At 37.5% G+C, this 15,622-nt stretch overlaps 1 protein-coding gene across 3 annotated transcripts; it reads left to right on the forward strand.

The window, feature by feature from the left end:
• The first annotated feature begins 1,266 nt into the window (after positions 1 to 1,266).
• klhl14 (kelch-like family member 14) lies at positions 1,267 to 15,484 on the forward strand. Of its 3 annotated transcripts, none has more exons than XM_042752105.1 (9): positions 1,267 to 1,859; positions 2,525 to 3,428; positions 5,041 to 5,162; positions 10,676 to 10,765; positions 10,908 to 10,986; positions 11,162 to 11,352; positions 12,472 to 12,630; positions 12,810 to 12,967; positions 14,224 to 15,483. In XM_042752105.1, exons 2-9 carry the CDS (start codon positions 2,548 to 2,550, stop codon positions 14,362 to 14,364), a joined length of 1,821 nt encoding a protein of 606 aa, XP_042608039.1. In that variant the 5' UTR covers positions 1,267 to 1,859; positions 2,525 to 2,547; the 3' UTR covers positions 14,365 to 15,483. The 3 variants fall into 3 exon arrangements, with proteins under 3 accessions (XP_042608039.1, XP_042608038.1, XP_042608037.1); XM_042752104.1 differs by lacking the exon at positions 1,267 to 1,859 and adding an exon at positions 1,895 to 2,307 and having other exon boundaries at positions 14,224 to 15,484; XM_042752103.1 differs by lacking the exon at positions 1,267 to 1,859 and having other exon boundaries at positions 1,895 to 3,428.
• Positions 15,485 to 15,622: the final 138 nt, after the last annotated feature.

Below are 15,622 nucleotides of genomic sequence, written 5' to 3' on the forward strand. Positions count from 1 at the left end.
CATGCAACAACAGGCAATGTACAGATTTATAGATCAAGAATTATGTGACCACAAGACCACATTGCTTTATTAGTGGTCTGTATTTTTGGTTAATAATACAAAGTAAATGCATGCAATTTTGTTTGCAGCTTCAAAATGGATATAAAATTGTCCAAAATACTTTAATCTGATGCTTTTATTTATGTAATGTTCAATATGCTTAGTGGAGAACAGGTAGCACCTGTCAGCAGTCTACTTCTTTATGTATTTCTCCATGAAATGCATTTTTGCATTCTCATATATCCTCCTTTATCTGCAGATTATTGGATTAAGTAAGATGTTTTCTACACTGTATAGCACGGTGTGTGAGGAGAACTATCAGAGAACGCATGAGGACATATGAGTAATGCATCAGCAGTAAAACTTTCATTAGGAGCACAGGAAGTGCTATATCTAGCCATTTATGATGTCGAAAAAACAGAAACAAAAAAGTTTAATCCTTCACTTGATCCATATGCTTTATCTCAAACCTTTTCTTTTAATGGCTTTGCAAGCTTGATGCTGTTTTCCAGATGGCTATGTACCATTATAAATCCGTCTTGCATGTCAAGCAACTATTTTATGTTACAGTATGAAGATTTAGTTACCTGCTACCTGCTTATCTGTTTCAGTATGTACACGGTTGCCAGTTGTTTGACCAAGACACTTGGATGGACATTAGAAGATGGTGCCCACTATATGTATAAGTTGAATAAAATACTGTATTCAACGTTAATTATTTTAGTGTAAAGAGATGCATTTTTTTCAATGAACAGGTTACAATGGAAGCATTTTCAGTAGTTTCCTATGAATATGCATTTGGAAAGCTGCGCATCAGGGCATCTATTTGAGTTTTTACCCCTTCTAGCTTGAGAAATGCATTAGAAATTTCAGACGTATTAAATAAATTCAAGCGCTATTGTTAAAAAGCTGTTTAAAACAACTCAGAACTAAAGAAGTTTATTTGGCTCGTTAAACTACATATATAAAAGAATTCAGCAATACGAGCATTTGATGTCATGTCTATGATGTTCACTCAAGACCACAAGACAAGTTTGCCCAAAGTCCCTTGTTCGTTCTTTTGAAGGACTAAGCAAAAGGAGAAAAAGATGGGGTTATTTTGGCGATGGAGATTAAGGCAGAGGGGGGCTTTTTGTCATTTGTGCGAGACAAGCCATTCATCCATCCCCCGTTCAGAGCCCAAAAAAAAGGCTGGTCCCAGAAATTATCAGTTTCAGCTCAGCAGCAGAGGCGTCGGGCTGTGAAGGAACAGAGAAATTGACTAATTAGCAATGCGCACTAAAACTTGACGGTTCTCTCCATAACGCAGAGAGAAAGAGAGGAAAGACTCGCCTTTTCTCCTCTCCTCTTTTTCCAAAGATGTTTGAAATCGCAGTCATTTACGCTCGACAGTTTTTACAATAGCCTTGAGCCATAATTTTGCGAGTCTCTCCAGCATCCATACCCCTGCGCGGTCTCTCTCCACCGGCCATGCGCGTCCGTTTCTCTCCCCCGACCGTGGATTTCCTATTACTCTCGTTACGACTCACTGAGCCCCAGGCCCAAGGATAATGATGTGTTGTTTCTTGGTAGCATAATTTGTCACACGTATATTTCTTCTTCTTCTTCTTCTTCTTCTCTTGCAGAAAGCACACGGCTCCTCTCACACTCACACACACTTCTTCTTCTTGTTAATTCAGAGGAAACATAAATGATCAATGAGCTTGAATGAGCGGGGATCAGTGGTTAGGATTCTGATCCATCGATCATAGACTTTTCCAACAGGACCGAACAAAGAAAGTGCACTGAAGGAGCCGCAGCTTTACTTTTCTTCAAGTCAGGTAAGTTTTGGATACCTACTACTAGCATTCGGCACGGGTGCGCACTGTGCGTAAATGTGCCACGGGCTGAAAGTTGCAGTTTCTTCTGCTGTTCTGCCTCAGATTGGGCGAGAAATACCGCGCGTGTTGTTGAACGGAGCGATTGCATTGTGTTGTTGCCGACCAAAGCGATGCGCAACCGCACATCTACGGTGGTGATGATGCTGATGTTGCGGGAGACAAACTAATTGCTTTTGTATCGCATATCGGGGGGAACGTGTGCATGCATTTATGTCTTGTAAGGGGGTGTGTGTGTGTATGTGTTCGCGTGGCCGGATAACAGACAGCGGGCAGTTTGTCGGCTAAATCGTGGGCTTTGCTTTCCAACAACCAGGTGTAGTTTGTTTCAGCCCGCAGCGACCACCGGATTTGACGTGCTCACGAACGCATGCGTGAGATATATAGATGGGTATGCAAGGATGCGTATGGTTGGGAAATGCATGCGCTTGCATGCTGCAAACTTATTGCATTTGCATGCACGCACGATGTATATATACCATATATCCGCACAAATCCAACTTGCATGCATGAATGAATGAGATACCTTCAGAATGCATATGCTTTTATAAAACCGGCTGATGCATTTCCATGCAGTGTAGTGCACCAATGGCATTGTTTACTCGCAGGAGGTGTGCGCAGCCCCGAAGTCATGTCCAGATCGGGTGACCGAACCTCCACGTTTGACCCGACTCACAGCGACACTCTGCTGCACGGTCTCAACCTGCTGTGGAGGAAGCAGCTCTTCTGTGATGTGACACTCACGGCACAGGGACAGCAGTTCCACTGCCACAAAGCCGTGCTGGCGTCCTGCTCGCAGTACTTCAGGTCCCTGTTCTCCACGCACATGCTGAGCAGAGAAGACGGGCTGGCGGCGAAGGACCAAGGCAGCAGCGGCACCCCGTCCTCCTCCCCCGACGACAAGCTCCTGCCCAGCCCTTGCTCCACCATCAACAACCTGGTGCTGCAGGGCTGCTCCTCCATCGGTCTGCGGCTGGTGCTGGAGTACCTCTACACGGCCAACGTGACCCTCTCCCTGGACACGGTGGAGGAGGTGCTCTCCGTCAGCAAGATCCTCAACATCCCGCAGATCACCAAACTCAGTGTGCAGTTCCTCAACGACCAGATCTCGGTGCAGAACTACAAGCAGATCTGCAAGATCGCAGCTCTGCACGGGCTGGACGAGACCAAGAAGCTCGCCAACAAGTACCTTGTGGAGGACGTGCTCCTCTTGAACTTTGAGGAGATGTGCGCCATGCTGGACGCCCTGCCTCCGCCCGTGGAGTCGGAGCTGGCACTCTTTCAGATGTCCGTGCTGTGGTTGGAGCACGACAGGGAGACCAGGATGCACTACGCTCCCGACCTGATGAAGCGCCTGCGCTTCGCCCTTATCCCTGCCCCAGAGCTGGTGGAGAGGGTGCAGTCGGTGGACTTTATGAGGAGCGACCCGGTGTGCCAGAAACTGCTCCTGGATGCCATGAACTACCACCTGATGCCCTTCAGACAGCACTGCAGACAGACCACAGCCAGCAGGTAGGATCTTCTGCATCAACTTGACACATTCCCGACTGTAGATTTTTGGGTAGAGAGTAGCTTTTTATTTTAAAAATCTAGTTTTTAACATATTTTAACGAAGGGGTTGTGTCCATGGAAACTTTTGTTATAGACACAAAAAATAAAACTGCATAAGGAAGAAAAACAATATTAAGTACTTGTATTTTCACAGTTTTGTGTGAGGAAAGAGTCAAGTTTGTTTTCATCCTGTATGTCAGACATGAGTATGCAAATGTAGAGCACTACACAACACGCCATGCACGTGATCACGGCAGGCTTGTGGCAGGTGTCAGTAAACAGATCAATCTAGCTGGTAAAGATCTCATGTGTTCTTACATGCTGCAGAGTTAACTTGTGAAGTGAATTAGATTAGATTAGCAATCTTTTGTTGCAATATCTGATCCCATATTGGTTCACATGCTTTGCCTTATCTATGAGATCCTCATTCTATTCCTCATAGTGCTGTTTCAGGGTTGATTAATTTCAGCACTGTTGCAAGCTTGCATACGGCAGACATTATTGTGGTCTGCAGATGGGATAATTAGCAGGAATAGGTGACCGTGGAATAAACTGGAATCAGTTGTTGGAGAATATGAAAGAGAGAGATTGTTTGCAATAATAATAATCTCATTTGAAATGTCACTTTTTTCAATTCTGAAATCAGGAATTACGATGATATGAAAGTCAAAAGGGCTTTATATGTACTATACATTAGTATGCATTTGCTAATAGAATTAGATTGATAAATTGTTTGAATGTTATTATTTGGCAATCACTTATCACGTCATTGTGAATCAGCTCTCTTCACCAATTATGTTTTGCCAGTGTTAATATCATTTGCTGAGCATCATCCATGAACTTGAAACTTGAAAAGGTGGAATCAGCGAATGACTCTATTGGTGTCCTGATGATGATACTAGTGTTGAAGACTGTGTAGTTTCATTGTCAAAGGCTGGAGTTGTTCATTTATTTCCCATGCTCAGTCTCACAGAGATACTATTGATTAGAAATCAGTTGATTAGTTTAATTAAATTATTGATTGATTGAATGGATGGATGCATGCATATTCAGCCAAGATATTCAAAAGCATTTCATTGACGACAGCAGTCACATGCACAACTTTGGCCAACAGGATAAGAACAAAAAGGCTGTCAAGACCTAAACATGGCTTGAATCAACAATGTTACCAAATTCAAATGACGCGTTATGTTGCTTAACATATTTGTGCGTATGTTCATTTCACAATTTAAAATAAGACTTCGAACTAGTTATCACTAGACCTAAAAATACATCCTGCATTAGTGTGTACTTGTGCATCACACACACAAATCCTAGAGAAACATCATTGCAGTGGGGCTAATTGATTCTACAACTTAAAAATGAAGTCGTTTCTCTTTTTGAGGGTGGTGATAGAGTCGTTCAACATTAATATTCTCCCATGTTCTCTGCTCGGCTTGCTGTCTCCCTCCTTGTGTTTGTACACGCGTTTACCTTGTCGTGGCATCTCATTCAATATGTAATTGCTCTGCACTAATAACAGCTAATGACAGAATTGTTAATGAATCTGTTTCCCCGTCCCTCTGTAACCCAGGATTCGTTCAAACAAACGGATGCTCCTGTTGGTTGGAGGCCTGCCCCCGGGTCCCGACCGCCTCCCCAGTAATCTGGTTCAGTACTACGACGACGAAAAGAAGACATGGAAGATCCTTACAAGTGAGTGCCTTGCTAGCATGGTCTTTTCTCTTCCACAGGAAGAACCCTGCCTGAGTTGGGTTGTGCTCTGTCGCAGAGCAGAATAGAGCGAGAGCTTCCTGAGATGCAGGAGGTAATGATGTATCACTATCACTTTTAATGTAACTTTTTAATCAGAGCGTGACTGCCTTCACACCATTGTGGAGCTGTAACGCCTGGATTCGCTTGTGTGTTTTTATTTTTTTGCCTTTTTGCATAAGCATGCCGGCAAGATTAATTTTAATCTAATGATCTCGGGAAGATTCATCATCAGAAGATGACACGTATTCTTATTGAACTGCTTTATTAGGGCAAACGTTCTCGTAAGTGCATTTGTCTTCGCGAGCAGCAGGGAAGGAGCGCGAGTGGTTTGTGTGTTGCCAGTTGTTTGTCGTGTGTTTTGGAATGAGGAATTAGAATCAGAATTCTTGCAAGGTGTTAAATCACAACGTGTTGGAATCTTGAGAATTGACATCATAATCGTAAAAAGTGATGTCATAGTGGTGTAATCTTGGAATGTAATGAGTCATTTTTAATGCTCAGAATGGAAATCCTAGTTAGTAGGTTTCATTTAAGTCTCAACTTTGTCTCAGATGTTTCTTTTAACACCACGGAAAATATCAAATAGACACAAATGAACCAGAGGTTGACCTGAGTTCATGTGGATACACAGAGGAGACACATCTTTGATCAGGAAACAAAAGCAAAAGTGGCAATTTATAATTCATTTCTGTCTAAAAGAAACAATTAAAGGGATACTCCACCCCAAAATGAAAATTCTGTCATTTATTCACATCTTTCCAAAACTGTCCATAAAAGAAGATATTTTGAAAAACGTCTTAGTGGTGTTGTCTGTACTTTTCTTTTTTTGGTCTATACAATGAAAGTCCAATATTGTTTAGTTCCCAACATTCTTCAAAAATCTTACTTTGTGTTCTGCTGAAGACAGAAATGCATACAGGTTTGAGGGAGAGCAAATAATGACAGAATTTTCATTTTTAGCTTAAATATCCCCTATATTAATATTGCTCGAACTCAAATGTTTTGATGAGTTCATACTGACATCTCTGACTTTTGATGACAGACTCTGATGTCTTAGCAAATCTGAGCACAGTTTGAGACATTGTTAAGATCTCTGAAACTGTACAGGAGATTTCTCTGGTGAAACATCTGAGAAGCTGGAGACAGATCTCATTTGCTCTACTTTTGGTCTACGAGAAACAATCGAGGCATTAAAGAGATTTCTTTGGAGATTTTTTTTTCCTAAGCATGTTTTCCCTCAAAACAAATAGTCGGTTTATATACAGGCTCTTGCTTATGATTTCTGCGGCTAACTGTTAGCCTCAGAGCTAGCTGTTGATGGTTTAAACAGCATGCTATTGTACAAATAAATGTTCCAAACTAGTACAGAATCAATCACTTACTGTCTGTAAATGTGTCCGTTGCAGTGTTATGTGTATATGGCAAGCTCCAGGTGCCTCCTTATTCAAAATGCTTCGAGTTTGTTCTTCGAAAACATTGCAGGTAAAGTGTTTGCTGAGAATCTTGGCAAAGGGAAACCTTTTGAAATTTCAGTTTTATAGCACTTTTTAAGACATATAGCCTAACTGGAGTAGGCCTATAATCCTAAATTCAAATATAAAGTCAATATAGCATGCAATAACTCAATATAAGATTATTCTTCAGAAACTATTCTAATATGCTGCTCAAGAAACAATTCTTCTTATGTTCTAAACAGTTCTGCTGCTTCAAGATATTTATAATGTTACAAACGATTTCTATTTTAAGCAATTGTCAACATTGATAATAGGCTAATATGAACCATTATTAATAATCAAACACCAGTAATTGTTAATAATTGAGCAGCAAATCACCATATTATAATGATTTCTGAAGGACACTGAAGACTGGAGTAATGATGCTGAAAATTCAGCTTTGATCACAGGAATAAACTGCATTTATTAAAATAGAAAACAGTTATTTTAATGTGTAATAATATTTCATAATGTTAATGTTTTACTATATTTTGGATCAAATAAATATAGCCTTGGTGAGCGTAAGACACTTCATTAAAATTATCCCAAACTTTTGACGAGTAGTGTAGACACAATGTATTATGATTTAATTAAAATGATTCTATAGTGTCTGTTCCTTACCGAGGCAAAACAAGGACAGAAACGGAAGTGCAGTCATTTTGTTTTATGGCTAAAATTGAGTTCAGTCATCCAATCACTGCATCGCTGAGGTGTGAGACCTACAAAGACACCTTACGCTCCGAAACCTGCTTGTAAGCGTTTGGCAGCACGCATAACATCCATTAATGAATTACATCTGGATCTATATAACTTACACTCATAAGGTCATAGTGTAATGTCCTTTATTTCTGCCTCAGACGTCGAGTCTTAAATGGCCCATGGCCAGGCGGAGAGACCAAACTGCAAAATCATCCTGTGAACACACCAGCAGCCCCTTGATGTCGTTTGGGGTGTGCAGGTTATTAACATTCAATCACAACTTTGCAATGAGCCGAAACCCAAAAGGGGGGGAACGGCGACTGATTAAAACCTTCATCAGCACTATTTAGGATGGTTCTCATCATGACTGGCTGCACCTCTCTGCTTCTGTGGCTTTCTGCTCTGTGCTGAGACTGCCACCTAGTGCACACAGTCTGCTATGGTCAAAACGACAGATTTGTGACAAGTTTAAATGTGTTGATTATGCCATAATGCCGTTGGTTTAGTCCCTTTTAGATGGGTTACAGCGTGATTCATTTTAAACATTGACATGAAGAAAACAAATCTATATATATATTTGGGGGTTTTTTTGCATTGCATTGCATTGCATAAAGTCTATATTTATGACAATTATTTTCATGACAATGAAGCACCTTTCCATCAAATTAAAATGCATCCAAATATTTTCCTTTTTTTCTTACAATTAATTTGTAATCATCATCAATTAAAAGTGGTACAATAAACACAGTTATGGTGAATAAATACTTAGATTGATACTACAATGAATCAGTGTTATTATATGTTATATATTTTAAATTTTATATTTTACATTTTCATTTTGTTAAAGTTTTAGTAATTTCATCACGTTTTGTCATTTTGGGGTTATTTACAAACAAACAAATATAGTTTTAATTCATTTTATTTCAGTGTTAGTTATTTTAGTATATCAAATTAAACTAAATAAATGAAAAATATTCCCTTGGCAACTAGATGAAATAAAAACTTTTTTATATTTTATTTTGTTTCAAAAAACTTTTTTTTTTTGTTCCCTCTGACGGATTTAGTTTTAGTTTCACTCTTAATATTAACTATAACAACCCTGCAATGAATTCACATTCACCCTATATAATTTTTTTTCACATTGCTGTTTATTTATTATCTATTTAATGATTTACTTTTTATCAATGTAAGTAAGCTAGTCATAATGATACTAAAAAATGGGCTTTTAGCATTAGCATATTAACATTAACAATGTGCAAGACAGTTGCTATGGTATTTAATAATCCTTGATAAAGTTAGTTAATAAAAATACAACTGTTCATTGTTAGTTCATGTTAGCTCAGATCCATTAAATACTAAGAGATACAGTTTTTTATTCTAATAATATATTAGCAAATGTTGAAATAAACATTAACTAGAAGTATTTTCAGTTGTTAGTTTGCGTTAATTAATGTAGTTACCTAATGTTAACAAATGAAACCTTGTAGTGAAGTGTTACCAATTTTCTTTAACCAAAATAAAAAAAAAAAAATTATTTTGATTTTGGATTAAAATATGACACAAACATGCTCCTGACAGGTCAATACACTATCATAAACTATATCTCAGATATCTCAACATGAAGTTTTTTTCTGTTCATTTAAAAAAACAAAGACCTAGTGAGCTGAATTTCAGGATATTTGTGCCTTTAAAAGTCAATATCATAAATCAGTCAGTTTAGCAATATGATGCATCTGTACCTGTGTACATCAGGCTGTAAGATCAATAACAAAGCCTAGACTGTGACCTCCTGATCATTTGAATCATCTCGCAACAAATCACCTTCCAACACAGAGTCTGTTGGCACGTGTGTCACGTCTGCAGCAGTAAATGTCAGCAGGCCACAAAAGCCTTGCATGGCTCCAGACACCTGAGACGCCAAATAATTCTCTGACAGTAAGATCTCTGTCAATCAGTCTGGTTCTGTGTGCAGCGAGACAGTCAGGAGGTTCCCCTCGTGGGATGGAGCCGTGCGATTCAGTCCGGATCCGTTCTCAATGGAAAGGCCTCGATGCGTCAGACTCCAGTTAGATTGCGGTAGAAGAGGCCAATCGGAAAAAAGCGCGATTCAAGGCTGTCTAATTTTACAGCAACTGTGATCCATCAGGCAGCGGAGATGTGACAGTGGAAATGAATGATGGAGGCAGACAGGTGGCTCTTAGCGTACGACTGATTTACGCTGCACGGGCACCGGACGGAGATTTATGGAGTGAAGATGATCATGTTCATTATGACTGTCACCTCACGACCATTTCTCTCTATTTCAACTGGGGGTCACTTTTGCGGGAGCTGGAGAATTAGACGAGATGGAGACAGGAAAGACCACTGCTGGAAAGCAGCCTGTATACTGTATCTACAACAAACCAGTTTTTAATATGACTTCAGTTTTTAACCAGAGCTGTTCATATGAGGAAATATGATTTGATTGGTTGTGACTGCAAAAAAATATAAAAATAAAATTATATATATATATATATATATATATATATATATATATATATATATATATATATATATATATATATATATATATATATATAATTTAAATTTACATTTAAATTAAATTAAATTTACATTTAAATTTATGCATTTAGCAGACGCTTTTATCCAAAGCGACTTACAGTGCATTCAGGCTAAATATATATATACATACAGTATTTTTTTCACAGAAAGTGTTGACTGTCAATATAATGTTGTAATATTATTATATTAGTATATAAATTAGATTAACATTAATATATTTAATCTAATATATAAATGTAATAAATGTGAGAAAATTAATAAATGTATGTAAAATATATTTACATTTGTTTAGCATTGCAAATTTTGCCTAATTAGACTATCTAGCTAGTTTGTGACCAAATGTTGGTTTGTGGTTATTGATAAAATCTTCTTTTTTTCTTCTTCTTCTTAAAATAATTTGGGTAACAGCATTGAATGGTTGAACTGGTCAAATGCAGAAAACAACAATTGACAAAACAGAATAATATTTGGCACACATATATATATATATATATATATATATATATATATATATATATATATATATAAAATACAGATGGGCACCAGTCTGTATAGCACCACCAGTTTACACCATATTTATTGTAAATGTTGATTTATGGATGCTGATGATCTAAAAGTGGTCAAATATCATTGGTCTTTCACTCTTCATGAGTTATTTTCATTTCCACTAGACTCATCAGTTTTGTCTCTGTGTTGCAGTAATGCCGTATAACAGCGCCCATCACTGTGTGGTTGAAGTGGAGAACTTCCTGCTTTTATTGGGTGGAGAAGACCAGTGGAACCCTAATGGTAAAGCATGAATAAGCTTAATGTTATCACAGAGATTGATTTCCTTCTAATTCATTACATGTGCCTAAAATGTTTTATAATGTCTTTTTAAACAATGTTTGTAATGTGTGGAATAAAACTAATATGTGTATCATCTTCACAGGCAAACATAGCACTAACTTTGTAAGCCGGTATGATCCGAGATTCAATAGCTGGGTACAACTACCGCCCATGCAGGAGAGGTATGATGCCTTCTGAAAATGAAATAATAAGAGCTCTTCATAACATGGCTTTAATTATTTCTTAAGCCTTTGTGATGAATTTTTCGCTCTTGGCTGCGACGGGGATATTTGCTGTAAACAGTCTCTACGTTGACTGATTTTAAGAGACGATCTTTTCATCTTGTCTTTGTTTCAGGAGAGCGAGTTTCTTCGCTTGCTGCCTGGATAAGCACTTGTATGTTGTTGGGGGAAGGAACGAGACAGGTTATCTGTCTAGTGTTGAAGCCTATAACCTTGAGACAAACGAATGGAATTACGTTTCGTCTCTTCCACAGCCGCTGGCTGCGCACGCAGGCGCCGTGCACAATGGGAAAATATACATCTCAGGTTTGACGATACACCTCACCCAAACAGTGAATTAATCAAAGCGTCTGAGACGTTGCTAACAGGTGCCATTACAGAGATGAAGTCTACAAGAAATTTTAAATTCAACATAAAATCCATTTGAAAACCATTTTAGTATTTCTAAGCAAAACAATGTGTTTAAAAAAATGTTGGAATGGATTTGAATTTGTCCATTTGTTGTTTCACAAAAGACAAACATTTTTCTTTGGAAGAGCATGCACTGATGAATTGTTCCTGTAGCCCAAACAGTAGAGCACTGTGCTTGCAACACCAAGGTCATGTGTTTGATTCCCAAACAATACGTGAACTGATAAATCAGATTGCAATGTATGTCACTTTGCATATAAAAAAATAAAAGAATAAGACCAGATATTTGTACCCGAAGAGGATATTCTTTTTGCCAAAAATGCTAGTTAATATTATCGCACTCGACTAAAACCTACTGACTTTGCTCACACGTTATATCTACTTCCCAATTTTTATTTATTTACTTATTGGATCATTTTTGTAAATTTAGGGGAATATTTTTCCCACCTTAGTTGTTACATTTACAGTGTTCCCAGTCAAAAATGACTGGCCTACAAAAAAATTACTTATTAAATTTCTCGTTATATTATTACCAAATAACAGATTCAATATTTTTATCAACTGGTTTTCTTTCAATTAGCACAGGTTTTATATCTCATTTTTGGAACTGACAGATCGTAGGCCTCACTGATCTTAGCTTATTCACATCAGTTTTTGATGAAATGATGCCAAAATTATCCACAAATATAGCTTTTTTTTCACTCAAAAACTGAGGTGCATACGCTCAGATCAATGCGGTCTATCATCAGTTAATTCTAATAAAAAAAAAATTAAATAAAAAAAAAAAAACTGTTGACAAAAAGGTTGAATCCAAGATTTGGTGATGATATGGAATTTTCGGCTGATTATTTTTGACCCGGGAGCAACAAATTAGGTTTCTCAACACACAACAAGAGTTAAGAACGTAATATCCCATCAGTTTTAATTCCATGTTGACTTAATGTTTTGTAAATCTCTCTCTTTGTGAATCTGTGTGCTTATGTTGAAACTGGTATTGTGTATGTGATGCTTCAGGTGGCGTTCACAATGGTGAATACGTGTCTTGGCTGTACTGCTACGACCCCGTGATGGACGTGTGGGCTCGGAAACAGGACATGAACACTAAGCGAGCCATACACGCTCTCGCAGGCATGAACGACCGCCTCTACGCTATTGGGGGAAACCACTTAAAGGGTAATTCCTATAGCTGTAACCCAAATCTCAGCAGCAGTGGAGGCACATACTGTGTACGCAACAGTAATCAAAACTGTTTCTTTTGTGATTCAATTCCAAGTAACACTTATACGCCTCTGCAGAGTAAGAGCTTGGCATATACGCTTGGGGTTTCCCCTGATCTCTTTCTCTGTGTGTAGGATTCTCTCATCTGGATGTGATGCTGGTTGAATGCTACGATCCTAAAGCAGATCAGTGGAGCATCCTGCAAACGCCCATCTTAGAGGGACGCAGCGGGCCTGGATGTGCTGTTCTTGATGACAGTATTTACTTGGTGGGAGGCTACAGTTGGAGCATGGTAAACACATCTTACACTTAGCAATAGATAGATACTGTAGATAGATAAAATTAAATATATATGTAATCTAATAGGTATATACAATGTGTGACCAAATCTCTCCACAAGGATAGTAAAACCTAAAATTTTTGACATTGTGGGGACCGGCCTGCTGTAAAAAAAAAGTTTTAAAATAGTAAATGATGCTTATCTGAAAGTGTAACAATGCAAACAGGTTTTCTGTAAAGGGTAGGTTTAGGTTTAGGGGATACAAAATATTGTTTGGTCAGTATAAAAGTAATAGAAGTCTATGGAAAGTCCCCACAATTCACAGAAACAAGTGTGTGTGTGTGTGTGTGTGTGTGTGTGTGTGTGTGTGTGTGTGTGTGTGTGTGTGTGTGTGTGTGTGTGTGTGTGTGTGAGAGAGAGAGAGAGAGAGAGAGAGTGCTTGTTAATTGTATTTAATTATTCATTATTAAGTTATTTAATTACTTTAATAAATTAATCATTTATTTTTATCCATTTTTCATTATTTTATTTAAAAAATGTGTAGAATGTACTGTTTATAAAATTTTTATTTTAGAGAAAAATCATGTAGAAATCTACATTTTATTAATTAAATAAAATATTATGAATTATTTTATAATTAAATTATTTATAAATTATTTTTTTTTGTATTTTAAAATTGTGTGCATTTATTTACCATACCAATTAAAAAAAAAAAAAGTCTAAAAATGTAATAAAAACTAATTATTAAATGCCCTCTTATACAATCAAAAGTTGAAGTGTGTCATTTTTCTTGTTAGTATAGCAGTTAGTTTTGTTGTACAGTCAATTGTAAGTCATTTGTAGGTCAATTTTTTTGTTATCAAAACATTGCTCTGTTTGATTAAACTTTTCAGTCACTCAACATTGCAAAACTGGCTCAGCCAATGGTATGAGGTTGGGGGCAGGACTATCTGTTTTGACCGACCAATGGCAGATGGGTTCAGGAAACCTGTTTGGAAACAACCCCTATGTTTGCAATTCTGATAATAATAGTAGTGCAGAAATTACACACTTCACCATCACCCAAAATCTTATAGGATTTGAAACACTCCGGCTGGAAAAAAAAGAAACTTCATATTAGAGCTCTAATAAATATTACACATTATCCAGTAGGACATTTTGACTAGGTTGTCTTAAGATTGTACTGTACATACATGAAATGCATAAAGAAGCATTCTGAAGTACTGAATGAAATATTGTATGAATGACTCGTCAAATATCTCTTACAGGGGGCGTATAAGTCATCCACCATTTGTTACAGCCCAGAGAAAGGCACATGGACAGAAATGGAAGGAGAAGTGGCTGAACCTTTAGCCGGACCGACCTGTGCCACAGTCATACTGCCAGCCTGTTTACCATTTAACAAATAACTATACAGAACGCCGAATAATGCGGCCGAGAAGAGGAAAAACCTGTCGGGATGGAAAGTCAATCGCTAAACGAATCAAATAAATGAGGAGACTCTCCCTATGGACCGCCCCCAGCTTTTGAACAGGAGGTGATGAGGTGTACAGATTATTATTTTTTTACTGGTCTGACAAGAGCACTTTGTTTCTTTCATACCTAACAGTTTCAAACTGATATAATCATCGACTTTACGTATTTGATGCTCACGTGTGTTGACATTCAGCTGCTCACATTCAATGCTTTTTAATCATAAATGTTTTGACATAGCACGCATAATTTTTTTTTTTTTAAAACAAATCGACGTACTTTGTGTTTTGTGGAAACCGCCGATCAAAGACAACTTGGAAGTGGGTTGACAAAGAAATATTCATGTTTTTACAAGCAAAACTCATGGTTCTGTGTACACTGTAGAGTAGATATCAGCTATTTAATATATATCACACCATGTCTGCTTGTTAGATATTGTCGCCATACTTGAGTGGCACATTGTTATTTGTACAGATGAGAGGGGCATAAATGTCAATTACAAAAAAAAAAAACACACATTTCAGTGGAACACAAGTTATGATTTATTGTTTGAACAATCAGTATATTATTTATTTAGCCATGTGGTATATATGCATGGTGTGAAGTGGAAAGCTTATTGTGTTTTATTGTGGGTACATATTTATGTTAATATCTGTTCATATCTCACAGTGCCTATTTTTAGCATCAGGCTGCTATATTTCATAAAATTTCCCATTATAAGAATCAGACCTTTTAAATTGAGTCAAAATCATATAAATTATTGGCCTGATTGGTTTCTCTGAGACGTGATATGAAATCTGAATGTGTTGCACTGGTGTTTGTCGGCCCTTTTGATGAGAAAAGGGAATGTTTTTCATCGTTGTAAATAATCGCTTGCAGTGGAACATTTTTGTGCTCATAGGATTTATTCTCAAATCCTGTTATGTTCTTTACATTTAGTCTATGAAAATAAAACTGAATTTCTGGATCAATAATCTGTCTGGGCTCCCCCACAACTACACAACACTCCTATCTAAAATTGTTTATGTGTGTTTGGAGTATTATAGCAACCTATTTCATTACAGTGTGCAGTAATGTGTTTCATTCACTTATTGGAAAGTATTTTGTTAATACAACATCAAACAAATCTAATAAAAGGCACAAGTCCACGTAAAACATCTTGAGTGTTACTCAAGCATGCATGCTGTATATTTT

Source organism: Cyprinus carpio, chromosome B24, assembly GCF_018340385.1.
Source record: "Cyprinus carpio isolate SPL01 chromosome B24, ASM1834038v1, whole genome shotgun sequence".
Taxonomy (NCBI): Eukaryota; Metazoa; Chordata; class Actinopteri; order Cypriniformes; family Cyprinidae; genus Cyprinus; species Cyprinus carpio.